Source organism: Carassius auratus, chromosome 3, assembly GCF_003368295.1.
Source record: "Carassius auratus strain Wakin chromosome 3, ASM336829v1, whole genome shotgun sequence".
NCBI lineage: Eukaryota > Metazoa > Chordata > Actinopteri > Cypriniformes > Cyprinidae > Carassius > Carassius auratus.
The window spans coordinates 8,039,974-8,067,372 of NC_039245.1; the positions used below are offsets into that span (position 1 = coordinate 8,039,974).

General features: G+C 37.3%; 2 protein-coding genes across 5 annotated transcripts in view; one reads left to right on the top strand and one right to left on the bottom strand.

Moving 5' to 3' along the window:
- Positions 1-1,989: 1,989 nt before the first annotated feature.
- Positions 1,990-6,433, bottom strand: clec19a (C-type lectin domain containing 19A). 2 transcript variants are annotated; one of them, XM_026200260.1, is made up of 6 exons: positions 6,218-6,433; positions 4,298-4,591; positions 3,805-3,982; positions 3,603-3,696; positions 2,967-3,099; positions 1,990-2,389 (listed from the first exon to the last, which is right to left on the bottom strand). In XM_026200260.1, the coding sequence occupies exons 2-6, from the start codon at positions 4,383-4,385 to the stop codon at positions 2,313-2,315; spliced, it is 570 nt and encodes a 189-aa protein (XP_026056045.1). In that variant the 5' UTR covers positions 4,386-4,591; positions 6,218-6,433; the 3' UTR covers positions 1,990-2,312. The 2 variants fall into 2 exon arrangements, with proteins under 2 accessions (XP_026056045.1, XP_026056048.1); XM_026200263.1 differs by lacking the exon at positions 6,218-6,433 and having other exon boundaries at positions 4,298-4,655.
- Positions 6,434-8,995: 2,562 nt separating this feature from the next.
- LOC113046182 (serine/threonine-protein kinase SMG1-like) overlaps positions 8,996-27,399 on the top strand; it is a 40,869-nt gene continuing 22,465 nt past the window's right edge. Inside the window, exons 1-29 of one of the 3 annotated variants that reach the window (XM_026207123.1) lie at positions 8,996-9,246; positions 11,586-11,743; positions 12,200-12,352; positions 12,466-12,602; positions 12,691-12,749; positions 15,820-16,033; positions 16,125-16,250; positions 16,337-16,409; positions 16,489-16,586; positions 16,669-16,839; positions 17,003-17,227; positions 17,341-17,442; positions 17,518-17,787; positions 18,398-18,528; positions 19,121-19,282; positions 19,453-19,571; positions 19,739-19,826; positions 19,970-20,071; positions 20,195-20,338; positions 20,746-20,945; positions 22,100-22,296; positions 22,407-22,568; positions 23,468-23,622; positions 23,729-23,865; positions 26,065-26,266; positions 26,355-26,464; positions 26,735-26,879; positions 26,981-27,137; positions 27,237-27,357. In XM_026207123.1, the coding sequence (XP_026062908.1) occupies positions 9,170-9,246; positions 11,586-11,743; positions 12,200-12,352; positions 12,466-12,602; positions 12,691-12,749; positions 15,820-16,033; positions 16,125-16,250; positions 16,337-16,409; positions 16,489-16,586; positions 16,669-16,839; positions 17,003-17,227; positions 17,341-17,442; positions 17,518-17,787; positions 18,398-18,528; positions 19,121-19,282; positions 19,453-19,571; positions 19,739-19,826; positions 19,970-20,071; positions 20,195-20,338; positions 20,746-20,945; positions 22,100-22,296; positions 22,407-22,568; positions 23,468-23,622; positions 23,729-23,865; positions 26,065-26,266; positions 26,355-26,464; positions 26,735-26,879; positions 26,981-27,137; positions 27,237-27,357 (4,195 nt within the window). In that variant the 5' untranslated portion in view covers positions 8,996-9,169. Of the gene's footprint in view, positions 9,247-9,349; positions 9,485-11,585; positions 11,744-12,199; positions 12,353-12,465; positions 12,603-12,690; positions 12,750-15,819; positions 16,034-16,124; positions 16,251-16,336; positions 16,410-16,488; positions 16,587-16,668; positions 16,840-17,002; positions 17,228-17,340; positions 17,443-17,517; positions 17,788-18,397; positions 18,529-19,120; positions 19,283-19,452; positions 19,572-19,738; positions 19,827-19,969; positions 20,072-20,194; positions 20,339-20,745; positions 20,946-22,099; positions 22,297-22,406; positions 22,569-23,467; positions 23,623-23,728; positions 23,866-26,064; positions 26,267-26,354; positions 26,465-26,734; positions 26,880-26,980; positions 27,138-27,236; positions 27,358-27,399 lie in introns of those variants that run through there. The other 2 variants (XM_026207130.1, XM_026207135.1) reach the window with 2 other exon arrangements.

Sequence of the window (27,399 nt, forward strand, 5' to 3'; positions counted from 1 at the left end):
TATGTATATATTATAACTTAAATAGTGTAGAGAGACTTGAACAAAGCATGTTAAAATATCGATAAAAAAAAGAAATTGATAGAATAAGAATATAGATAAATCATTAAATAATTATTTTTTTAAAAAGCTGTTGAAATGACCTCATTGACACAAAGTATTTAGTTTCAATGGTGACTGTTTTGAACAGAAATGTTTAGTCCACCATCTCCCTGTCTGCTTTGAAACTTGAATATATCTTTCCCGCTGATGCTGTCCATATAATGGTTTATTAAGTGTGTGGAGAAATGAAGCAGACCTATGATCAGCAGAATCCCTTTAAAGGTCTCTTTCACGGATGTGTGAATCAATCAGAGAATTGTATTAAGTGAGGAAGGTGTAGTTTGGTTGTTTCATAATGCATTAAAGTGATGTTTATTACTTGGCTTGGTTTTAGTATGCTTTTTACTTATACCTTTATATTTCATATACCCGCTGCGCTTTGGTGCAGATTAGACATCAGTAACATTGGATCATTAAAAAAAAATGAGTGAACTGTTTTACATTTTAAATATTTGTTTAAACCTTTTTGTAATTTCAGTGATGATGACCCTGGCAATGCACTAATTAAATCCCAAAAAAAGGCTTGTTTGTGTAAAAATGTTCCCTCTGCAGGCTTTAAGAGGGAGATAATTACTCTGAGAGTTACAAGAGGGTCAATTAATTACTCTCTTCATCAACAGGGGAACAGCTTAACCGCTAATGTCCACATGAGTCCTGGGTCAGGCACAAAGACATCCATCTAGTACATAGAAAAGCATAGGTAAACAATGGAATATTTTCTAAATGTTATTAATAATATTTTCTAAATATTTATATTTTGCCCCTAACTTTTTTTAAATATCGAGGTGTGTTCTAAATAAATAAGCATAATTACTGATAATTATGACAATTTATTTTAAGTGTAATGTAGTAAATTCCTCCTCTTGTCATTCCAATTCAGTTTCCAATACAACATCCTTGAAAATCCAGATCAGTTAATAAACTGAAAAGACACCCGTTTTTAACATTTTTGGTGGAAAACTTGTGTGGATAAGAACAGCCATTTTGGTCACTAATTGGCACAGCACATGAACTAGAGAGAAAAGCAGAAAAGGTCATCTGCCGGAGGTTAAGCTCTTTCTGTCTTTTAAATGCCTTCTCTCTGAGAATCTCACCTTCTAGGTCACTGACAGATAAATGTGCACAGACCAAAACTGACAGTGTTTGGGGTTCCAGATCAAGACTCAGTAGTCATTATATGGACACACAGTCCTGTCTCAAGGTCTGTAAGAAATTAAAAATATAATTTCTATCAAAAATAAGAGACATTTTCTGACTCCTTCAAATTCCGGGGTCTCCAGCAAAAGTACCATATTTAAGATATAATGTCACAAACAAAGTGTTTCATTCTAGTTCAGTTTAGCCATATACTGCAGCTCACAATCTACACTGAAATATATATATATATATATATATATATATATATATATAAATATATATATATATATATATATGTATATATATATATATATATATATATATATATATATATATATATATATATATATATATATATATATATATATATATACATATGTATATATATATATATATATATATGTATATATGTATATATATATATATATATATATATATATATATATATATATATATATATATATATATATATATATATATGTATATATATATATATATATATATATATATATATATATATATATATATATATATATATATATATGTACCTGTACCTGTAATCCAGATGGCTTAAAAAAAAACACACTAAATAGTGTTTTTTTTTAATTAATTTTCTGTAAGTGGTAGGTTTAGGTGTAGACTTAGGGTAAGTGGATAGAAAATACAGTTTGTACAGTATAAAAAACATTACACTTATGGAGAGTCCCCGTAAACCGCAAGAATGTGTGTGTGCATGTGGACACCACTGGTGGTCTCTAACTGTAATTCGCCATAATATCACCAACTTTAATGTATAATATTATCAACAGCACTTCTGATTTACAAAAGGGTTCATTTCTGGAACAGGAATGTATGTTTTATTAATGGCCCCAAAGGACCAAGAAAACAGCACTATAATAACAGTGATGGGAGGACGTAGAAAGAAATGCAAATGAATGCCCATAGCAGGCTGGAAAGAGCCCTTCATCACTGCAGGATGGAGATGAGCAGACATCTTGTTGCTGCACTGTGATTGAGTGATGTTGTGATTTAATTGTTGATCGTAAAGAATTGGATAAACAATCTTGGATCTGAAGTTAGGTTTCCAGTGTAGGAATCTTGCAGACGAATGGAAATGCCTTATCACAACTGTTGTCGTTCCAAGACCTCAGTGCTGCAAAAGATGGAAAGATGCAAACAGTTTGTCATTTTGTCCTGTCCTAGTTATGTTAAATAATTTGTGGGGCTGTCAATCAAATATACATCTCTTATTATTGGTTCCACAAAAATATTTTGCAGCACGACTGTTTTCATAATTGATAATAATAGGAAATGTTATTCGAGCACCAAATCAACTTATAAGAATGATTTCTGAAGGATCATCTGACACTGAAGCAATGGCTGTGGAGTTAGTTATTTTAAAATGTAATAATATTTAGCAATATTACACTTTTTGCTATATGTTTATGCATGTTCCTGTGGCTAAGTGACAGAGCATTGCTTTAGCAGCACAAAAGGATGTGGGTTTGATTTCCAGGAGAGCACACATACTGGTAAAATAATCTGTAGCCTGAATGTACTGTAGGTGCTTTGGATAAAAGCGTCTGCTAAATGCATAAGTGTAAATATTGATACAAATTGCAGCATTGGTGAGCACAAAAGACTTCTTTTGAATGTCTTTTGAATGATTGTTTCTTAATATGCACTAAATCAAGTAAATGAATTGCTGTTTTATGATTAATTACACGCACCACTGTTTTGTCTGTACCAGATCTCCACACAGTCCTCCTCCTCAGGGATGCGATGGATGCCATCATCTGGTTGATTTCCATCCCAGTAACTGTACTCATAGGGTGACCCATCTGTCCATTCCATAGTGCCCTCCTGCCGAAAAACTTGGATTAACAACATTCCTGGCAGGAAGATTTTAGTTATCACTTCAGGGTCAAAGGACAAGGATCAAGCAAAAGTGATGGACATTTGCTTGCTCCTTGACCTTTGACCCTGAAGTGATAACTAAAATCTTCCTGCCAGGCATGGGTTTACAGCTTCTGAGCTTTTTGGATCATTTGATCCAGGATCTCAGAGAAATTTTCAGTTAACAGATATTGGGTTTGTTGCAATTTCATCCATAAACTATCTTCCTCAACCTGGTACTAGACCAAAGTGTTGATTCAACACAGTCTGGAAATTATTAAACGTCACTCAGAGAAACCATCATTTCCATTCATGGGAGTAATAGTGGGTGGTTTTACATACTGTGCGTGGCATCTTTTTTCGATGAATGGGTAATAAAATTCATGACTGCTTCAAAATACATCCTAGTAGATAAACATCAGTAAATCATTCACGCACTACATGCTCGCTCTTTATGTTATCCTGTTTACCTGTCTTCTATCATGAAGGCCGATCCAAATATCTGTTGGAATTCCTGGTACACGGCTGTTCACAAGATCATAGACAAACACATTTTCTTCCCAGCTATGAAAAAAAGTCATGAGAAAGTATATATTTTAATAGAAGGTCCAGCAAAATCCTGTGCTGGAAGACAAATTGTGGCATCTCAACATTGTCGGTGGGGAGTCAAACCTGTGGATGGAGGTGAGTTTGGCAGATTTGTGTCCGTTTGAGAACTCGGCACAGTATAGATCTGCCTCAGCCCACGTGCGGTTCAAGGGGAAGAAGCGGTAACAGTAACCCTCAAATTCAGTCCAGAAGAGCGGACATGTCACAGGATGGTTTGAGTCTGACAGTTGCAGGGGCAGTGCTAGAAGAACCGGTAGTGATAAATCCATTGTAATTTAGCAGTTCGGTACAGTATGAGCACATAATAGGCCAAACACTTACAAACACCACAAAAATATAGCATTATGTTTTTTAAAACATCATCTGGAAAGTATCTAGCTGATTTCAAAACATATCGTCATTGTTTCCTTTTCACAGCATCAGCCTGCTTTCAATTTAGTTTTAGCCGTGCAAGAGCTAAAGAGAGAGATATTGTCTAATCGCCATGTAAAAAAGCAATTTAAAGCATATTAACAGTGTCTGTGCTCTATCCTTGTCTTTGGATGGTGGCACTCACCTTGTGTGATCTTGATGTTAGTTGAAGGCAGAGCCCACACTGAGAAGCCGGTGATCAGTAGGGCTAAACATAATTCCCAACAGAGCATGTTTAGTTCAAGAGAGAGGAGAAGGAGATCTGGAGTATGTGTGTGTGTGAGTGTGAGTGTGTATGTGTGTGTGTGTTTGTGATCATGTGTGCTGCAGGACAGTGTAGAGTGTTGAGGAGATTAGAGGGTGTGTGAGCCTCTCTCAGCCTCTGCCTTTTTGTTGGACTCTTCCTACTTGGTCAAGTCCAAAACACTGACATCAGGCTCTGTAAGAAAGGGAGAAAGAGAGAAGAAAATTTTGTGTCATTAACCCAATGTAATGCTCCCTGGATGGACAATTTACTACTTACACTGTCCTTCAAAAGTCTGTAGTCAGCAAGATTTTTTTTTATAAAATAATACTTTTATTCAACAAGGATTGAGAGTAGAGACACTTATAATGTTATAAAAATGTCTGTTTCAAACAGAGTATGTGAGCGGAGTGGAGTGAGAGCGGAGCGTGGAGTGGAGCGGTGTGATTTTGACAGGAGCAAGGAGCGGATTTTTTAAAAGTCGGAGCGATGTGGTTTTCACTCGCTCCAAGAGCGCTCCACCACCGCTCCATCACAAGTACAATTCATGCCAACGGCCTGTAATATAACTGCATATTTAGCAAGTATTCACGTTAAACATATTTAACTATAGCTTGATACAGATGGATCTCTCAAATCAGAAGGTTACAATGAGGACAATAGCCGAGCTGGAAGTTATAGGTTAGTTCTCAAGGAGTTTGTCTGTTCCTTTTACTGAATATTTTTGGGTCGAAGCATGATTTAAACAGTTACAGCACATTCACACGCAATCGCTTTCGCAATAATACATTCAAACAAATGTAACCTTACAGTGTTACTTCATCTGTATCTGATTTTGAATGAGCAGAAATCTGTAAGAAATGCATTGATCTGTAGATAAAATAAAAATGTACTGTTATTTTCATCACAAACAAAATTTGCACAGCAGAATACAGTTATTATATTAATGCTGACATCCATGTTATTGGTTTGGCATGTGGTAGGAAAATACTTTAGCCACAGAGCGAAGGCGGAGCGGTGTTTCTGGTATCACTGAGTGCGGAGTGGAGCGGGAGCGGGAAATTGTGAACCCGGAGCGGAGCTGGAGCGGAGTGATTATTAAATGCTCTGAGCGCGGAGGGGAAATTGTTGCCACTCCACTCCGCTCACATACTCAAACAAATGCTGTTATATTTATTTATTTATTTATTTTACTTTCTAAAGCACCAAATCAAAATGAATGATTTCTCAAGGATCATGCACTGAAGATTGGAGTAAATGCTGCTTAGCTTTGCCATCACAGGAATAAATTACATTTGAAAATATATTATATTACTATATGATATATATATATATATAAATAATATGAATGCAGCCTTGGTAAATATAATATATTAATATCACAAATGGCATAATAAATTTGTCCAAAGACCTTATATAACAATTTAATTCTTAAAATATTAGAAAGAGCTACAAATTCATGGTGTCTAATGTAAAAAATTAAGTTATTATATTATTAAAAATTAATCAGATATAATTTAATTTGGCAAAATGTAACTTAATTTGTTAGTTAAAATCAATAATATTTTACTGCTGTTCTAAGTCAGTATTATGTCTGTTAGAGGATAATTAATTTCTATGAACTTTTACATGGTTTTACATAACCAGATGGACAGCATCCATCTAATACATATTGTTGCAGAAACATCAAAAACAATGGACATGTGATTCCTCATAAACATCAGCAACCTTGATTGATAAAGATAAATGCTTCAGAAATACCAACATGTTTGCCACTAGAAAAAAGTAAGAAAATAACCAGAAGCCCAGAGTCAGGTTTACCTTCAAATCAATGGAAACATTTCATCTTGTAATTATTTGTTGGAAATACCATGACATCCAGCTTGTCTGCAGAATTATTGAACACCCAGTTTACATTAATTGCTTAGTTCCATTAGTCTCCTCTGACACCGTCTTGCATTTGATAGCGTGTCTGCTTTATCTCATGGCATACAAAGCCCATGATATTGAAGGCCCAGAATTCCTGTTATCTTTGTGAGGGCTGTAGCCTGTAACAGCTAGAGTAAGAGCAAGAGTGTGGAGATATGACTCATTCTTATACTGAAGAACGCATCCATTTAAGATCTCCAGACGAGACTGAAGCTAAATATGGTCTCTAAGATGAGTCGTTTGGTATGTCCTGTTGCTGCATCCTGCCAGGTTTAGACAAATAATATCTAGCATGCAATACAGACAAGGACTTTTCAAGCTTTTAGTTACATGCCTATTTCACTGTATAGTGGCCATGTACGCACTACACCAAAATTTGGATGTCAATTCACCTTTTAATCTGTACACACCCAGTTCAAGTGACAACTGCATTCTACAACCGAACTGAATTCTACAAACCCAAACAACAAGCTCAAAGATGCTTAATAATATGCAGACATGACAACACTTTGAGAGCACGCTGTTAGAAGCAGCTGTCCAATAATTTATAACAGAGGCTAAGTTCAGAAAGCCAAACATAAGTCTTTGGTTGCTTTAATTCTTCCATACACACACAAAACGATAGTTTAGGGGATTCACTCTCGTATTTAAATACGATTGTCGCTACTGAAACTTTACAATGTGTATGTGGACACATGACTGGCATTATGGTTCTTCAAAACCAACTTTATAGAGCCACATTCCCAGGATCACCAAACATTTGACTTAGCTAATAATGAGAAAGTAGTTCAGACATTTCCATCATTGGGCGTACCCACGACCTGTTTGAGCAGCTAGCTAAAAATATCCTTTTTGAGTCTGGTATTGATTTTGAGTCAGTTCAAAGCTAGCTGATGTGGAGACATGAGATGAAACATAGCACCCCCTATTTTACTGGTAAAATACACAAAAAATATATATGTTCCTGTTGTTCGTTTACATTCAAGAGGGGTGATTCATTACAGAAAAAAATGTCTTTGGTTATCTTTTATTAGATTTTCCTACATTGCTTGTAATGCCTCAGGTGTAGCACAGATGGTGGTGCACCATTAGCTACAGCTGTGACATTCAGCACTTCCTGTTGCAGGACAATCGAACAGCTGTACATATTTTTAATTACGAGACCTGAGAGCTCTGCTGACCTCCAATGAGCAATTTCCATGAAATTGGAAATGCTTTCTACTGTGCTTAGGGTTTTTTTCCTACACAAAACACAAAAATGTGGCCAATAAGGGTTTGTAGTGTAGTTATAGACTTAATTAACAGTCATAGTTAACTCAAAGGGTGCAATAACACACTGTGATCAGATAATCTCCTTAAGTCACCAGCTGTCATCTCTGTGTACTGCTACATTGTTTATTGTGCACATTGTTGCTTAGCAACTTCAAATCTATGCATTGAGGTGGGAAAGGGAGCCACAAATAGAGTGAAATCACAGCATCACAGCAAGCCTTTGTCAACCATATCTCCATGGACCATATCTTTCTTATTGCTGGAATTAGTGCAATGGCCCGAGTGTTACTGAATACTTCTGCAAGACATGACAGAAAAGAAGGAGAACACATATAATTAGGCTGATGAATTCTGCTTTAGCTCCTTACTACCATCTTCTGGTGTAATAAAGCAATGTGGATGCCCTGAATGCATACACAAACAACACTGTTTGTCCTCAAATAATAGCCTCAAACTCTATACCAAACACATTTGCTTCTTATTAATGTGTTAATGTTATATATTAATTATCTGATTTAAACTTAGATTAAAAAAAGTTTGCCAAGACAAAAATGTATGTTGACTTGAGAAATAAAATTAAATGCTTGTTGTATTAGTCTTTTGTATAAGTCAGTTAATGTTGACACCAACTCTACACGATAAAAGATCAGAAAATCTGCAGAATATGCATTCATGCTGCACACTGCAATGGGGTTCTTATCTAGTGTTTTTGTCTTTTTCAGTTAACAAATATCTAAACCTTCTTAAACACAAAAAGATTGACATGAGAAACAAATTATTTCTGGAAAATAATAATTATAAAATAATAAAACAAACACATAAATAAATAAATAAATGAATGAATGAATGAATGAATGAATAAATAAATAAATAAATAAATAAATAAATAAAAAGAAAGAAAGAAAGAAAGAAAGAAAGAAAGAAAGAAAGAAAGAAAGAAAGAAAGAAAGAAAGAAAGAAAGAAAGAAAGAAAGAAAGAAATAAGCAAGTGTGTGCAAATTGGAAAGTTTATTTTCACAAAGGTAAAAGGGGGTTTCAAGAATCAACACAACAACAACAACAACAATATCCACACTTTTTTCATTATTTTATATATAAACTGTGTTGTAAGCATAACAAAAATTAACGTTGCAGGGTTTTCTTATCTCTGTGGTTGAAGCTCTTCTCCGTTTTTGTCCATTTCATACACAGTCATCTTCTTGTCACTAGGCAACTACAGCTTAACCTGCACTTGCCACTTCACTTGCTAAGCTTCAAGTGAACGAACAACTTTGGAGTTATTTTAAGTAAGTCCACACTTCTGCCATTGTGCGTTTAGGAACCATGGGAAATGTATTCCACTTATAACAATAGAGCTGCAGTTATTTCCATCCACCGACAGATGGAGAAGCCGCCGTGTGAACAGCGAAGGAGAGAGTAGAGAAATAGATGGGAGGGTCAGGCCGCTGCCTCTCAGTTTCAAACACACAGTGCATTTCAACCCTGTGCATGGTCATAAACTGAACGGTGAAATTAGGGTTTGTTTGCAGACTCTTCCCGTGTTAGACGGGTCATGCTGTCTTCTCGAAGGTAATGAGCCGCAAAACCCTCGGGTCTCGGCTGAGCAGCGCCCACAAACTGCAGCGAAACTGGAATGACTGGCAGCCCAGGTCAGTAGCGCAACACGCGGCCGAGCGCTCGCACTGCAGACCGAGGCTTCAACAAGGCCTTGCTGATGTCCGCCTCTTTATAAAACGCGGCAGCGGTCTATCTCCACGTGAGGAGACTTTCCTAAGCATTCATCTCACATCACATCGCACGATAATGTCGCTGAGCTCTAGTCTGTGGGAATAACAACGCCGCACAGTTAACCCGACAGATGTCAAACGCTCTTGTTCATTTTTTCAGGTTGGTTAGCAGATGTTAGCATAAGCGAACACACAAACAGTCGGCGAATACTGGCGATATTTATCGTGCTTGTGTTTGTCCGCTAGCCTTGATTTGCATACCAAGCGAAATGTGAGTGAAACAGCAGGGATTTGTGTGTTTTGACGGAAACGCGGGTTTATTCAGAGTGCCGTGGCGTTCATTTGTGGTTTGTTTGGAGAAACGCGTGTGGTCTGACACGTTTAGCCTCAAGCTACATAAGGTTACTATTTCATCATTTGAGATAAGGTTAGTAACGCAAGTCGATCTATGTTGTAGTGTGTATACTGCAGACATACGGGATAATATTCGTCTCATACTTATTTAATACGTTTTTGAACTCTTCCAGTGAAGCTCACGTAAATCGCGATGCTTATGTCAGTTTGCTAACCAGCTCCATTATTGTTGCTGTACGTTTACCCCTGACTAGGAAGCAGATTCCTAATTTCTAAATTTACACGTTTATTTGTAGTTTTAAACCTCTTTAATCTGGACATTTTCATAGTTTATACCGGACAAGCCAGCTGAAGCATGGGATGAATATCAAAGTCAGCCAAGTGTCCCTGTGATTGTCTGGAAAGTTTAGGAATTGGCAACGAGCACATTGAACCTCAAGCGTGAAAACTGATTGAGTGTTTGAATTCAGTCTTCAACTTGCCTGTTAATTAAATTGTCTATGTATTAATTTAGGATGACCATTCACAGTTTTCAGATGAGTTTCATGATTTGAAGCCATGTGGAAAAATGGAATCTTAGCTGGACTGTCAAATGACGTCTTGTCCTTAATTCCCGGATGCAGAAACAGTTTTAAGACTGGCCAGGGAAGATTCATGAATTTTGCGTCTTTATCGAAATAATGGTTCAAACTGTGAGTACTGTTGCTAATGCTTTCTGACACGTTAGGAAAGTTTGCAATTAAATCTTTGGCAGGTGATATAAATAAGCAACCTCATATGTTGGATTATTAATTATAGTTCACAAAAAATGAAGTTTAAGTTATCTCATTCAGTCAGTACACATGTTCCAAAACTGTAAGAATGACTTTCTTCATTGGAACACAAAAGATACATTTTTGAAAAATATCCTATTCATATTTTTTCCAACATAATGAAAGTTGATTATTGTCAGGTTCCAAATTGAGGGCAAAAAAAAATTGAGAGTTTGATTTTATTGATCTGAGTTCATTGATCTTATCAGTGTGTTGACTGATTCACTTCATTTGTCTGAATGATCCATTTGCAAAGTTGACTGATCCAATTTATGATTTAGCCTTGCATAGAAGATATATATATATATATATATATATATATATATATATATATATATATATATATATATAGATAGATAGATAGATAGATAGATAGATAGATTTTATATATACATAGAAGATTATAGATTTGGCCTGACATGATAGCTGTTAAATGATGATGTCAGTTTTTGGATAAACAATTTGGTAATTTGTTTATTCCATTGGCAACAGTTAAAGTTATTATAGATCTAATTAAACATTCCCATTTGTTCAGTAACAATGTGCACTTCTGGAAGATGTTCCATTTACGTATGAAAAATGGATATGTATACTATCCTTTGAGAGGAAATTTGTATTTACCAAAATCCATTAAACCGATCAAAAGTGGCAGTGAAAACATATATTTATTTATTTTTTTCAAATCCGCAAATTTATATTGATTTCTAAATCATCATGTGACCCTGAAGAGTGGCTGCTGAAAATTCAGTAATTACATTTTAAAATATATTCAAATGAAAAAAAAAATATTTTTTAAATGTTAATGTTTTTTTTACAATCTTATTGTTTTTATTGTATTTTTGATCAATTAAATGTTACCTTGTGTTCTTTCAAAAACATGGACATTTATTTACTGAAACTGACTTATGAAAGGGTGTGTATTTTATACATATGACGTTATGAATGTGAAAAGACCAACCAATTTTTCTCCAGTTGCACAATAAGTGGTCACCTCTGGTTAGGCTTTAGCGTGCTGACTTCAATGTGATCATGGGCAGTTAAATTGGTGTAGTCACTGATGGTAAATTGAATGTTTTTTTTTTGTTTTTTTTATAGAGGCGACAGTCTGTCAGCCAGCCAGGACGGTGTGAAGAGCAGTGTCTCTAGAGACCGCGGTTCAGAAGTTCTTCTCGACATTCTGCACTCTGACCAGCCTTGCACCCCACCACTGCACAATGACGCCTTCGCTGCTGCAGATGTACTCGAAGGAGGAGGTGTGTGCTTCATGTGTCCTTTTGTTGTAGCAAATGTCCCAGAGGTTCCTCTTGCTAATAAATCCATTTTTATTTTTTAATCTAGGTGTGGGCATTACAAATGTGTATATCGCGGAATGTAAATACATTTGTCATTGTTTGTTAAAAGCTTTTTTTTTAAAGAGAAAAATAAAAGAAATTGTAATGCTGTAGATATTATGAAATAAAAAAAGATCATATTGTGAAATAAGATTTTGGTTGCATCACCTACACCTAGATTATGCCATGTACAAACTTTTTTTTTTTTTTACTTTTTCTTTTAGCCCTGCTTACAAAGCATAGAACCTTCTTTGGTGGTACAATGTTCTAACATCTAAATTATGCTTTTTAATGTCTCTTGTGGTGTTTTTTCATGAATTTCAGGTTCACAACTGTTATTCCCTTAGGGAAGGAACTGACAGTATTCTTGCTTTCTAGGTGGATATGATGCTGATGGAGGCGGCTCTGAAAATACTTATGGTCGGAAGTCGCTGGGGCAAGAGTTGAGAACCAATGATGTGACTACTGATATAACCACTTTTCAGCATGGAAACCGTGCTTTAGCTGCAAAGGACATGAGGAAATCACAGGGTGCATTCACCTTTTAGTGCTCATATGTCGCTTGTTTGCAATGATTTACCTCGGAGCTTAAGTGGGACTGTTGCATTCATTTATTAACTAGCATCACTTTCTTTATGTCCTAGACCGACCTTTGGCTCACTCTGAGGAGTCTCGTCTGGCCAATCTTCTGCGGAGAATGTCACGGGAAGATGACCGGGAACGCAGACTGGCCACTATGAAACAAATGAGGGATTTCATTGTGCACTCTGAAAATAAAGTGGTACGGTCTGACATGTGCAAATGGATTTTTATGTGTCTCTATAGTTAAAGTGTTTTTAATCTGTATTGTTTGCATTTATACATTACAGGTCCTAGCAAAACAGTTGGATTCCATTTTGAGCGCCCTGAATGACATTTTGAACGAGAGGTATGACTGCACAGCCTATTTTTAACACAATGGGGAGTTATCAGAATTCACTCCTTTAAGGTTATATTTAGCACTTCACTGTTCACAAAGTGTTACAAACACCTCCCTAAATCCTACTCATAAACAATTTAACCAGCCATTATTACATTTTGCCATACCTGAGAGAAGTTAGCCATCCAGTCTGGGAATTTTTTGGAATTTCATAAAAAGGCCTGGGTGTTAGACACCCCACTCCACAGGAAGTCCCAATCAACAGCAAGTTCTTTTTATATGCTTTTGTTCAGCTATGATGACAAAATCTTTCTGTCTCCCTACACTTGTATATTGAGTGCGATTTCATTGGCCAAATCAAGAGAAAACAAACAATAAGCAAAGTTAAATATAAAATTCAATATGACTTTTCTAAATTTCTATAGATATTGAAATAATACTTAGGCCCTGTCCCAAATGGCACCCTAAGCCCTTGCGGTCTTCCTTTGACTCCTCTGAATGTTTTTGACACACGAGATTGCACACTGCACTAAGTGGGACACTTCAGATGTAAACTTAAAACGGACAACGACACAGTGTGTACAGAGTTCACTGTAGTGCATGTTTTCATATCATCGCCAAGTTATCAATTTGTTGACTAGATGCTGCATTAGTGGAGAAAGGAGAGTAGGATATTTGCTATCAAGGCTGAGAACATTAGCAGCACCTCAGATGTTAAAAACAATGTTACCAAAACACAAAGAAGTCTGACCCAAATGCTGAATGTCACATTTGTTACCATCTATTTGCATTAGCAACCCTCTACATTGTGAGTAAATCGGTCGCATGTGCGACTAAATCTTGATTCTGGGCAACTGAATTATGTCTAATATTAGCCAATGGCTAATAAATTCTCAGATTTGACTTGCCAGCGTGTGAGTTGGAGACTAAGTAAAAGTTTTACCACAGATATATTTTTACCTGCCAAAGAACTCTGATTGAGAGCTTCAGAGTTCACTCTCCATCAGCGATCTGTGATATTTTTCAGTTCATCTGAATGGATGCGCAGTGCACCTGTGTTTGTGTATTTGATGTATCGTAAACTCAAGTGTGAAGGTGCACACTTTGCCGTCGCTTTGTCTCACACTAATGCACAGATGACAATCTCATTGGCTGGTGCTCACTTATCGTACATGTATTCATTTCAGCAAATCCGATTGAGGGAACAATATTCATTAATCCAGAATCTCATTAATCCTTAGTGCGGTTTATATTGTTATTATTAGTAGAATTCATATTTTTTCTTTTTTTTTTTTACAGAAAAACAGAATGACCAAAAAAAGCACCTCCAGTTCACATGTTCAGTTAAAGTGTCTAATATGCATTCAATCATGGTTAATAAAGTTTTAATTCTATTTACTACTAAAGTTATATCATTAATTAATACTTGTTTATCACATTATAATCATATTATGACTAAAACATTTACTAGCCAATGACAATTCAATTTGCAATGGTGTCCATAGAGGGTTGATTAGTTTGTACCCAGCTGGTCACTTTAATGCATTTGTTAGCTAGAGAAGTTGCAGATTTAAAGCTGTGATGTAAGCGAGCAGACTGATTTGTTAATTGAGCTAACATATCAAATGAAATCCTCCCACGCCACAGAGCATCTTTCACATAGTTTTCCAATAAATTACATTATATTTGTCCCATATCATTGTTTCCATACGTAATGAATTCACTCTGGGTTGGAAGTGCATTTTTTTCAGCGAAATATGTATTTCTGTTGCTCCAATAAAGTCTGTATTTTTAATATAGAGAGTTAAAATATAGATCTAGCTTTTTCTCTCCGTTTTGCTTTGTGTAGATATTTAAAGGTAGCCATCTAGTTAGAGTGTGTTAATTTCAACATCTAATACATTTGCATAAATACATTTTGATACATGCACTAATACAGACACTTTTTAAGCTTCTGTAAACATTAGTTAACGCACTGTGAACTTTTAATGATAATTGTTTAATATTAAGGTTTTTATTCATTTACGATGTATGGTGCAGTACGTTATTTATTAATATTAAAGCACTTTTTTGTTTTAATTTAGTTTTTGTTCAGTATCCATTTTTTTAAAACTATTGGTTGATTAATTGGCATTGCCCAGTGTGGTCCAACCTAGCTATCGGTATTGGTAAAATCCACTATTGGTTGACCTCTGGTCTTAATGGATGCACACAGGGGCCATTGTAAGTCCATTCAGATGAAGTTCACATGAAGTGTGCCATTTGGGACAGGGCCTTTGTTATCTTGAATTGTATATATTAGGGCTCGACAATAAGGACTGCCTAAAGGCCTGGCGCCAGCATTAAAGGCACTTCCAATATAAAAACTGTTTCTTACTTGTCATGACGTATTTTTGGACTGATGCGACTTATACTCAGGTGCGACTTATAGTCCGAAAAATACGGTAGTGTTGTCAAAAGACCCGGTACTTCGGTACCAAGTCGGTACTAAAAAAATGAAAATGTCACGGTATCAGGTTTCTTGAAGTACCGGTGGTAGAGAGTACCCGGTCAACCCGGTTCTTGACGCATACAGAGCTATGATTTCCGCGAAGCAGAAAATGTGGTTGAAATCTCAAAATCCAGGCATGAAAATGAAACACAAATTTTAATATGGACAGTCACAGAATTTGTCAAAGTTAGCATAAATGAATTAAATCAAATCTCCATATGGACCAGTATCTAAATGTTAATCCACAAGAATCCTGCATGTTCTGCGCGTCTCTGTGTGAATGAATAAATGGCAGAGACATGCGGGTTTGTTTACGCTTGCAGTAATTTCATGATCTGCCGTCTCAATGAGGACATAAATACATAAACAACATACTTGTCGAATGCGATAATGAACGCGATATTGCGTAGCTTGTCAGTGATCTATGGCTTTGTCTATTAAATGCCATTCCATTTGAAAGCTGGAACCAGATTTACTGACTAGATGCGCTGGATCATATCATTACATATATAGCTCAGCCCTAAGTGTACAGTCAGCTGGTTATTATTGCATAATGCAATATCTGATTGTTTCTGTTTGTCCTTACAGTAGTAAGCTTCTTCAGGAGCTTAGGCAGGAGGCCGCGTGTTGCCTGGGATTGCTCTGTGCCGCCCTCAGTTATGAAGCCGAGAAGATCTTTAAGTGGATGTTCCTCAAGTTCAGTGTGTCCACAAAGGATGAGGTGAAGCTTCTGTACCTGGTGGCAGTGCACAGGGCACTTGAATCAGCGGGGGAGAAGAAGGCTTTTTCAACTGTAATGCAGGTATTTATTCAGCTCCATTGGTAAATCTTGAATTACCCTTCTGTATAATCTTTTCTTTTGGCTGAAATGTTTTAACTTTTTTGTCATTCAGTTGGTGATGAGCAGCCTTCAGTCTGTCTTGGAGAACTTGGACACACCAGAGCTCTTGTGCCAAAGTGTAAAATGTATTTTGCTGGTGGCCCGTTGTTATCCACACATATTCAGCACCAACTTCAGAGTAAGTGGCACAAGCAGTCTTAAATTTAGAATCTGGAAATCTGAAAGGAAAGAATTTGTAAATGAACTGCAACTCTCATTTTACAGGACACAGTGGATATCTTAGTAGGCTGGCATATAGACCATACACAGAAGCAGTCTCTTACTCAACAAGTGTCTGGTAAGATTTGGTTTATAATTAGTTTATTTTCCTTTTTTTGGGAAATAGCCTGTGTTACCTTTCTCAATCTGTTTTTTAGGCTGGTTACAGAGTCTAGAGCAGTTTTGGGTGGCAGATTTAGCCTTTTCAACTACCTTATTGGGTCAGTTTTTGGAAGATATGGAGGCGTATGCTGAGGTAACATGAATTGTTTTCAGTTGGTTTCTTATTGTCCCTTAATTATGAGAATTCTGAGGTTCTAATACTCTTTTCTTTATAGGATTTGAGTCATGTATCTGGGGAATCAGGAGATGAGGACATTCCCCCTCCCACGGTATCCCTGCCAAAACTGGCAGCACTGTTGAGAGTTTTTAGCACTGTTGTGCACAGCATCGGAGAACGATTCAACCCAATCAGAGGGCCTCCAATCACAGAAGCATATGTCACTGATGTTAGTATCACGCATGGCCTCTGCTTCTATTATTTGTGTTATTGCAACACAAATAGATCTAAGATAAACTGCTGTCATTTATAGATCAAAAAACAAAAGTTGAGAATACACACATGCAGTCCTTTACTGATTTGACAAAAAATGTTTATTTTCTAATCCACAGGTTTTGAATCGTGTTTTGGCTTGTGTCACCACAGCCAAGCAGGTCTTCTTCTCTGAGGCAGTACTGACCGCAGGAAATGAGTGTGTGTGTGTCCTACTGGTGAGCATGGACTTGGGCAGCCAGCTGCAGATTGATGCTGTAATCTCTTATGGCCTAGACCAGCTGGACAGCTGCCAGTGCTGCGGACCAGAATACAGCATGTCTGTCCTGACCCTGCTTACGCTGGTAGGACTTGACTTTATTAATCCCAGTAATCAACAGACTGGAGTACAATTTAAGGGATTTATTTATGAAAATCTTTTTTCTCACTTTTAGTCATGTATTGTGTGATTTTGTAGATTGTTGACCAGATAAACACCAAAATCCCAGCTACCTTTGTGGAGAAGTTGCTGGCCCCAAATTCCCAACTCTTGGAGCTGCGCTTTCACAGAGAAAGAGAGGTAAAATCAGAAACCTCAATTGTTATAAATTCAGCACACAACAGCTACGGGTTAATGCATTTTCGTTTGTTGCAGGTGATGGCAGCTGCACATGGAGTGTATCATGCTGTGCTGAGCCTAAAGAACATCCCTACCCTGGAGGCAGCATATAAACTGGTCTTGGGAGAGATGGGCTGTGCACTGAACAGTTTGCTGAGCCCTCTGGGTTTGCCTGCTGCCTGTCCTAACATACAGCATCCTGCCTTCAGCCAACTGCAGTTCAGCCCAGAGAGAGCAGAGTTTATCCTTATCTTCAACCTCAGTGCTCTCACCACCATTGGCAACACCAAGAACTCCCTCATAGGGGTCAGCATTAATTCATACCTAGTTCTGTGAAATATATATATTTTTTTTGAGTCATACAGTGAAATGTGTTAAACAGGATTTCTGTGTGTCCTTAAGTCTTACATTTAGTTGTCAAATATAAAGTCATAAGTCTTTTTAACACCTAAGCACATTTCAAACTCAAGTGCTGCACTGCTTTCTTTGTGTACAGCCCTTACCAGGAGACTGCTGTATTCTGCCATTGCGAAAGTTCCACCTTTTGGCAGAAAATGAATTAGCATTTTCAATAAGCCTGTCTGCTGTTTTTGTTCAGAACAACTCAAAAATGTGTGTTACTTAATATAATAATTGAAACTTTGGTCCAGTATCTTATAAATGGTGTAAAGGCTGATATGTGAAGTTTATCATTTTATAAAACTTGTGAATCTGTGTCTGAACTGTAAATCACGCTTTTTACAGTCATTTAACGGTTTAATGTGTCACCATAGACATTGCCCTTCCCTGCTCATATGGTATTCATTTTGTGCATGTCTTAAAAATGGTCTTAAAAATCTTAAATTTGAGCTTGCAGATTCTGCAGATACCTTAGTAAAAGAGAAGAGAGTAATAACATTCATCTTTTCTGTTACAGATGTGGGCTTTGTCCCCTACTGTGTTTGCCCTGCTCAGTCAGAATCTGGTCGTAGTTCACTCTGATTTAGCAGTTCATCACCCTGCCATCCAGTATGCAGTGCTCTACACACACTACTCTCACTGCACCAGGTAACCATGCTACATTTACTTGTCTAAATGAGCAGTCTTGAAAAATGCACAGTGTTTTAGTTATAACAATGCATAGTGTTTTCCAGACCCTGTGCATTTTTCAAGAAGCATAATTGTACACATCATTCTTCTTGGGTTCAGTAAGATTAAAAAAAAAAGAAATTATTATTATTCAGCTAGGATGCATTCAATTGGTCCTTAATATTTTTACAAATGATTTTCTATTTCAAAAAAAAATATTTCTGTTCATCAAAGAATCCTAACAAAATGTAGCACTGTTTCCACAAATATAAGTAGAAAACTGTTTGACATTGGTAAGAAGAAATGCTTCTCGAGCACAAAGTCATATTAGAATAATTTCTGAATGTTTCTGACTATTTCAAAATGCATGGCAATAGAAAAATATACATTTTATTGAAATAGAAACATTTAAAAAAAAAAAAAAAAAAAAACATTTTTAGTACTATTTCACAATACAATTTTTGGTTTGTACATAAAACTGTTAAAAAACACTAATTGACTTGAATTGAACTTCACTCACTCCAGGCATGATAACTGATTGGTTGCTGCTTTTCTCTCCATTTCTCCCAAGACATGATCATTTTATCTCAAGCAGCCTGAGCTCTTCGTCTCCATCCCTTTTCGACGGTGCTGTCATCAGCACAGTTACCACGGCAACCAAAAGGCATTTCAGCACGCTCCTTAATTTGCTGGGTATGCTGCTCAGCAAGGATCATCTCAACCCTGAGGCGAGGTACAGAGCTCACACTGCCTGTCTATAATGAGTAGGGCTGTCGTGTTTAAGGAATTTCCTTGCAGTAATATTCAGTAGCGCTGTATTATCGCTCTATATATATATTTATATATATGAATATATATATGAAACAACGATTTCTTGTCTTTTTTTTAACAACTTTTTTTTAGGCGGCTGTTACTCACCTGGTCATTAGAGGTCTCTTTGATGATGAAGAAATCTGAAACCTACTCCCCTCTGTTTTCGCTCCCATCCTTCCTCAAATTCTGCAAGGGGTTACTGGCAAATTGTGAGTTAATATCCCTTTTATTAATTCTGCATTCTCAAAGATGAAACTATTTTATAAACATTTAATCATTCTCCAGTTCAATAGGGATTTTGACAAATAATGGGTTAGGATAATAAACTGGTGACCAAGTGAATGGAGTTTTAACATGTTGGTTTTCCTCTTTGCAGCCTTGAATGAAGACCCCACCATATGTCTGCAGGCATGTAACAGTCTACAGGTTCTTTCATCTTCCTTGACAACTGAGCTTCTCCAGAGGTAATCACACATCCTCTGCTTGTTAGACATTGTCTTCCTGCAGGCACATTCATTAGTGCTGCAACTCTGCCTCCTGCTTTTGGAGGCGAGGGTAAAAAACATTGTTTGATCAGCACTGATTCTGCCCCCCTTTCTCTGTGCAGGTGTGTGGATGTGTGCCGAGTTCAGCTAGTCCACTCAGCAGTCCGAGTCCGGCAGGCCTTTGGCAAATTGCTGAGATCCATTCCCATGCACATTGCATTGAGGTTCGCAAGACTTTTCTGACTTGAATTCACACATTAGAAACAAGAGAGGAGAAATAAAACCTACCTTGTAGTTTTGCCTCCAGCTGTAGTTGATGTGATGGTAATTGTCGGCTTGTCTCCCAGCAGTGCCCATAATCACTCTGAGATTAAGGAGATTTCTCTGGCCATCCGCCGACACATGAACAAAGTGCCTAGCAACACGTTCCACCCACAGGACTTCTCTGACCTCATTGGGTTTATTCTATATGGAACGGTCCACCGTGGGGGGTAAGTCATTTCTTTCTTCTCACCTTGGTGAGAACACATGGACAGGTGTTTGTTCATTTGAACATATTTCAGGGTTTCTGTGGTGTCTTCCGTCTTAAATTTAGTTGTATCAAATTTAAGGCCTTAAGTCTTAATTGATGATTTCATGCGGTCTTAAATTTAGGGACGGAAAGACCAGCATTACAATATGGCTTAATGTTATGATTATACTTAAAAAGGCGATGATTTTATTTAGGGATGCATGATATATATGTTAAAATCCTACAGAAACCCTATGTTTTACTTGTTAGTGTAACTGATCAAACTCTGTACTGTAGAGTATCTGCAGCTAAAATAATAGCAATTTGTGTGTGTGCTGGGAATCGTTATATTTGGTATTATTTATAAGATTCATGTTTCATAAACAGTAAAGAGCCCTGGTTGGAGCGGATGTACCACAGCTGTCAGCGGCTGGAGAAGAAAGACACTGCCATGGTGCCTCGTGCCCTGCTGAAGACCGAGGCAGTGCTGTGGCAGTGGGCGGTCTGGGAGGCTGCTCAGTTCACCGTTCTCTCTAAACTCCGGACCCCTCTGGGACGAGCCCAGGATACATTCCAGACCATAGAGGGTTAGTGTGTTATCCCTTTAGCTATTAGAAACTCAAAAAATTCCAAGATTTATTAAAGGAGTAGTTCACCTAATTGAAGTTGACACTTCATATCGTTCAAAATATGGATGACATTAATTTTTAATTCTAGACACCAGTGCTGGGCAATATACCGGTTAAAACTGTAATCTGATTTGAATCACACTCATGGTATATGTTGTTTTTGTCTGAATATCAATATATTCTATGGGCAACAGTATACTTAAAAAAAAAAAAAAATGTATGCCATAATTGTACAACGTGCACAGCACCATGAATTGAGAGGGGATCCCTGTTAACTACATACATTTCTGACTAATGGTTGGGGAATTGTTGTGGGTGGGGTTTGTGAATAGATCTCTGAGGGGATGTCTTCAGAAAAGGGGATATTCTTCAGGAGGTTTAGATGGTATTTACTTTTCATCATACCTCCATAAACATTGCATATTTATGTAGAATTTAAAAGCACACTGCTGCTTTGTTTACAGCTTGTTTACGCTCTATGGCTGCTGTTCCTTAAGTGCTACCTGCTGTCAAAGAGTGAATTTGTCTCATTCAGTCCATCTGCTGTTTTTGGTTTCATTCAGATCGGTTTTATATTGCATAATTTCACAAAGCTCATATCAGACTGTTCTGTTTTTGCTTCAGATTTTGAAATTATACAATGTAATTTACATAACAAAATGTATCACGCTATATGTAGCATGTTTGTTTGGATCGTGATTAAAATGCATTGGTTCTAAAACTGTTTCATGCATTCCGATTCGTATAAAGACACATTCAGGGTAAAAATCCTAAAAAAAACAGTGATACAGATTTTTAGTCAAACCGCCAGGCATTACTAGACACTTGTGAATACACTTGTGAATACATTAAGACTGCTGGGGTGTGTTTCCCATAAGCATCCTTGGCCAGCTATGGTCGCAAGTTTCATTGAACTCTATTGGTAATGATGGAACTTGCAACCATAGTTGCTTTTGGGAAATGCATCCCAGTATTCTGCAAGTGTTTTTACTGTTACATTTAATGAAATGAATACATTCTTCCTGAATAAAATTGTTTTTCACAACTGACCCCAAAACTTTGAGCGTTGCCATGCCTTTATAAACCAATTTTATATCCCTGTGCTATTGTAGGTATGATCCGCAGCCTTGCGGCTCACAGTCTGAACACAGAGCAGGAGTTGAGTCAGTGGAGTGGAGGAGAAAGTGATGAGGGTCACCACACCAATCAGCTCCGCCTAGCTTTGCTTTTACAGTTCCTAGAAAACCTGGAGAAACTGATGTACAATGCTTATGAAGGCTGCGCTAGTGCTCTAACTGCACCACCAAAGGTTTGTCCCTCATATATACACAACTAAAATTAACACTGAATTGGGGTAACTATTGGCATTCTGTTTTCATCTTTAGCTTTAGTTTTAATTCTCTTTACTCATGTGTTTAGGGCATCAGAACATTTTTCTACACAAACAGACAGACGTGCCAGGACTGGCTTACCAGAATTCGTTTGGCACTGATGAGGGTGGGCCTTCTCTCAGGTCAGCCGGCAGTCACGGTCCGCCATGGCTTTGACCTACTCACTGAGATAAAGAACAGCAGTGCACAGGTAAGACGGGAAAAGAATAGTTCACAAAAAAATTTAAATGTCATTTATTACTCATCCTCATGTTATTTTAAACCTGTAAGACCTTCATTCATCTTCAGACCAAAAATTTGACATTTTTGATGAAATCAGAGAACAAAGAAAACAAAAATAATGACTTTATTCAACACGTCTTCTCTTTCCTATCACTGTCTGCCACTATTCACGAGAGTAACACAACGTGTGCGTGGTGGTGCTGACATAGAACATGCATACGCCTGTGGCTCAGTGGTAGAGCATTGCGTTAGCAGCGCAAAAGGTTGTGGGTTCGATTCCCAGGGAACACGTTAGGTAAAAAAAATGTATAGCCTAAATGCACTTGTCACTTTGGATAAGTGTCTGCTAAATGCATAAATGTAAATGCGCTGCGTCTTGTTTACAAGCAGAGGAATGCACATGAATGTGTCATGTTACTCTTGTGTACATGTGACTGCAGACAGTGACAGGGAAGAAGAATTTGAATAAATTCATTATTTTTGTTTTCTTTGTGGACAAATTATTTTTGTAGCTTCATAACATTTAAGCACATATGTCACATTGACTATTTTAACGATGTCCTTACTACGTTTCTGGGCCTTGAAAGTGGTAGTTCCGTTGCTGTCTATGCAGGGTCAGAAAGCTCTCAGATTTCATCAAAAATATCTTAATTTGTGTTCTGAAAATGAACAGGTCTTGTGTGTTTGTAACAACACGAGGATGAGTAATTACATAATTATATGAAAGTCTTTGAACTATAACTCCATTAACTTCTCAGCATTGCTCCTTTTTGAGATGTCCATTATTGTAAGGCACTGGCTCTACACTGTTTGGACTTGTAAATCCAAAGCATAAGTTCATTGTTTTTGCTCTGTGCTTTGCTGTAGGGACCAGAAATGGAGGTGCCAGTCACTATGCTGGTGGAGGCGTTGTGTGAGCTGCGATGCCCTGAAGCGATACAAGGTCTGGCAGCCTGGAGTCTGGCCAACACTGGCAAGAGCATGGGCTGGCTGGGATCAGTGGCACTGCAGGCCGAGGGAAAGTAAGTGTTTTTTGTTCTAAAAAAAATAAAATGACCTAGTTTACACCATGCATATTTGTCTAGACACTCTGGTCTCATGAAATGTTGATGTTGCATTGTTCCCAAGGTTTGAGAAGGCAGCATTAGAGTACCAAGAGCAGCTGTGCGCCGTCACAGGGATGGACTGCTCCATTAAAGGCTTTGATCACTCTCTGTTAAAACTCACTGGCTCCAACACCTCCAGCCCAAAACACACCAGCAGTGGTGAGGATTTACAAAATTTGCACTAAATGTCTCGCATGATAAGATAATCTTGAAAGGGGGAGAAGTGAAAAATGTATTCACACGTGAATCCCGGTTTGTATTTTCTACTGATTCTAATTGAACCACTGTGCAACAGACGGTTATGTTTCATTACTGAATGAATTAGTTTTTGAATTAATTGTATGAGTGAATGATTCAATTACTCATTCATAAAGTAATTGAATTGAATTAATCAGCCATTTTGGACAAACGAATGAAAACACGTGAGAAAACTGGCACTCTGACATATGAAACTAGAACTTACAATAGGTGATTAAGTTCTAGTTTCATTTCATGAGCAGTGTTGGTCATCTTACTTGAAAAAAGTAATTAGTTACAGTTACAAATTACTTCTCCCAAAATGTAATTGAGTTAGTAACTCAGTTACACCATTGTAAAATGAATTAGTTACTCAGCAAAGTAACTGTGACGTTATTTTTTATGTTCTATAATGCTATTACGTACTATAACATCTTTAATATATAAGATGTTTATATTAACTGATTGAAGAATAAAAACTAAGTTTAATTTTAGAAAATGTTGTATTTATTTGAACTCAATAGATTGCAGCCTGCCATATGATATGCATAGAAATAAAAACATATACAAAATAAATATTGAAAATAAAATTCTAATACAAAATTAAGACTAGCAATTTAAACTTGGGTAAAAAGAAACAAAGGGAAACCTGGCCATTAGTGCAAATATCTGTAACTGTATATTAGGCCTAAAGTTACTGCACAATAAACAGAACACTATCCAACTCTTATGGTGCGTTCACACCAGATGCAAAATGTTAAGTCAATGCAAAGACAAATAGACAACCTCTGAAAATCGGCGAAACACATTTTTAAATAAACCGCATATTTGAGTTTAAAACAACTACCTTTTTTCACATTAAATACTTTTAAACTACATTTCATGACACAATAACAGTAATATTTAGAAAATTATCTGAATAAAAATGGTGGTTGAAAATGCTGCGTGAACTCAGCTGGCAGAAGCCCCCCATGAATCAAATTCGCGTCTGTTGTGAAGTTAATTTCACGCTCGAATTAAGCGAATTTCACACCCGAATGAAGCGAATGAACTCAAAATGTTCAAGCTTCCAACTGCGCGCGAATAGCGCAATTTATTCACGCAAGTCGCGCCTGGTTTGAACACTGTATTAAATATTCAGTACAGTAACATGTTAGCATTTGTTGATGTGAGGCGGTTCATAAGATTTGAACTGCTTAAGGCAGACATGAATAAAGTCTTTTTTTTACTGGGCATAGCGTGCATGTCACAGAAACATTCCGGTACTTCCAGATCGAGAACGGCATTATCGCTGACGCCGTCTTGTGTTTAGTGCTTGTCAGAGCGTGCAGTGAGACCGCGTGAGCAGGGCACCGCCCACCCAGCATATCATCATCGGATTTGCAACGGTGTCAGGCAGCTGATGTGTAGCCACTAGTCAAAGCATGACACCTCGCACTGTATTCAACCAAACTGTAGTAACGCAACACTTTACAGTCTCAGTAAAGATAACTGCATCGCAACGATGGGAAAAGTAATTAAATAGATTACTCCGTTACTGAAAATTTAACTCCGTTAGGAACGCCGTTATACTTAAACGCCATTACTCCCAACACTGGTCATGAGTGCCAGTTAGTTTCAAAAGTGAATTTTTTTAAACTTTTAATCTCATAGTATTATTTATGCATTTGCATTATAGGTAAATTTTTCACATCTAAGCTGCATTAAAAAGATTCTCTTCCACCTCTGGAGTGCAAAAATGTTTTTTGTTGATACTGATTTCAATTTATTGGTAATGGGTGTCTTATTATTTGAATTGAATTTGTGTACATGTAAGAATGGATAAAAAAAGATGCATACATCGAATAATGTTAAAAGAAAAATCACTAGTCACTAACCTTCGGAAATGAAAGATGCAAACCAAAAACCTCCAGAAGTGTATTTTCTTTTTTTTTTACCAAGTAATTTTACCATATTAAATCATGATCCGAAAAATCTAATCAAATTGAGATTTCAAAGTATCCCCATCCCTAGCCTTTAATGATTTTAGAGGTTATTGTTCGCTGGTCAGTGTTTTTTTTTTTTTTTATGATGCAAAAGTTGCCTTGCTGCTTATTGTATCTGTCATGACTGGTTTAATAGGAGATGGAAGGAAAACTGTGTTGTTGAAGTCCAGTGAGTGTTCTCCAGAAGTGCTCAACTTCCTGGCTAATAAGGCCTGTGAGTGTTATGTGGCCCTGAGCGACTGGAAGTCCGTGCAGGAGTGGCAGGCCAGCATGATAAACCTCAAAAAGAACAGCAGCAGTTCCACTGTCAACCTCAAAACAGACTTTAACTACATCAGGTGTGTAGTAGCAGAACTGACTTCTTGTGACTGCTGGAGTGTGAGTTGTTCATTGAAATAATTGTGTTTTGGTCTGTCTGCCCTCCAGAGCCCTGAGCAGGTTTGAGGAGGGGGATTTCTCAGAGTGCCGTGCCCAGCTGGAGTTGCTCCCCGGGGAGGATTATGGTCTTTTCAACTCTACAACTAAAGACAAGATTGGTATGATAATAGCCCATCCATGGTTATGGAAAATCTGTTATCCCATCTGTCGAGAATTATCATTATTATAATTGCATAATTTTTTTACCGTAATGCTCGGTTCAAATTTTTTTATACTAGAAACTAGAAATTGCTTTTTGTAAGGATGATTTTTATAAATCCTTTAATCATTCATTTTTCATTGTTCAAAACATGTGGAATCTATTTCCTACGATCAGCTTCACTCAGCCTTTTGGTGTGGTGTGTATTAATCTTTGTTTGTGTTGATAGATCTGAAGAGGCTTCTTCCTGCTGTGTTGAGCCCAGACCCCTCAGAGCTCCAGAAGGCCATTGAGGTACAGCTCCTCAGAAGCGCTGTGGGAGCCATCACTGCAACCAATCACGAACAGGACCAGAAGGTTCTCGCATCGTCTGAGTGAGTAAATGGTCTGAACACAAGGTTTTTTTTGTTTTTTGTTTTTCAACAAGTTGTGAATATTTTTGATGGCGATTCTACTTTTGGGTTTTTATCTTCAGCACCCTGGTGAAGTACCTGAAACAGACAGGTCGCATCTCTCTGGGTCCCCTGCGTCTCTCCACTCTCACTCTATCTGACTCCTTGCCCACATTCAGCACCCTGCAGCTGCACTGTGCCAACTCTTTAGAGAACTCCCTGTGCAATCAACAACCAGAGGTTTGAGCCACCACATCAACACTGTGAAGGTGCAAATACATTATCATAGTCTTTTCATTTTTTTTAAGAAATCCCTGTTCTTTGTTTTTCTTTCTGCAGGACTGTCTAATTCCACTGTTCAGTGAAGCTTTGACCACCTGCAAGCAGCAGGATGTTCAGCCATGGCTGCATGCTCTGCGATACACTACTTTCCAAAGGCAGCTCTTCCAAAAACTCAAAGGTAAGGTCTCGTTCTCTTATGTGTAAGTATGACTTATGAATG

Excerpts from the sequence above, each read along its gene's own strand:
- clec19a (XM_026200260.1), bottom strand. The coding sequence starts at position 4,385 with ATGCTCTGTTGGGAATTATGTTTAGCCCTACTGATCACCGGCTTCTCA. Across the intron at positions 3,100-3,602 it reads GCCTTCATGATAGAAGACAG|GAGGGCACTATGGAATGGAC; the intron begins GTAAACAGGATA and ends GTTTTTCGGCAG. Across the intron at positions 2,390-2,966 it reads CTGGTACAGACAAAACAGTG|CACTGAGGTCTTGGAACGAC; the intron begins GTGCGTGTAATT and ends CATCTTTTGCAG.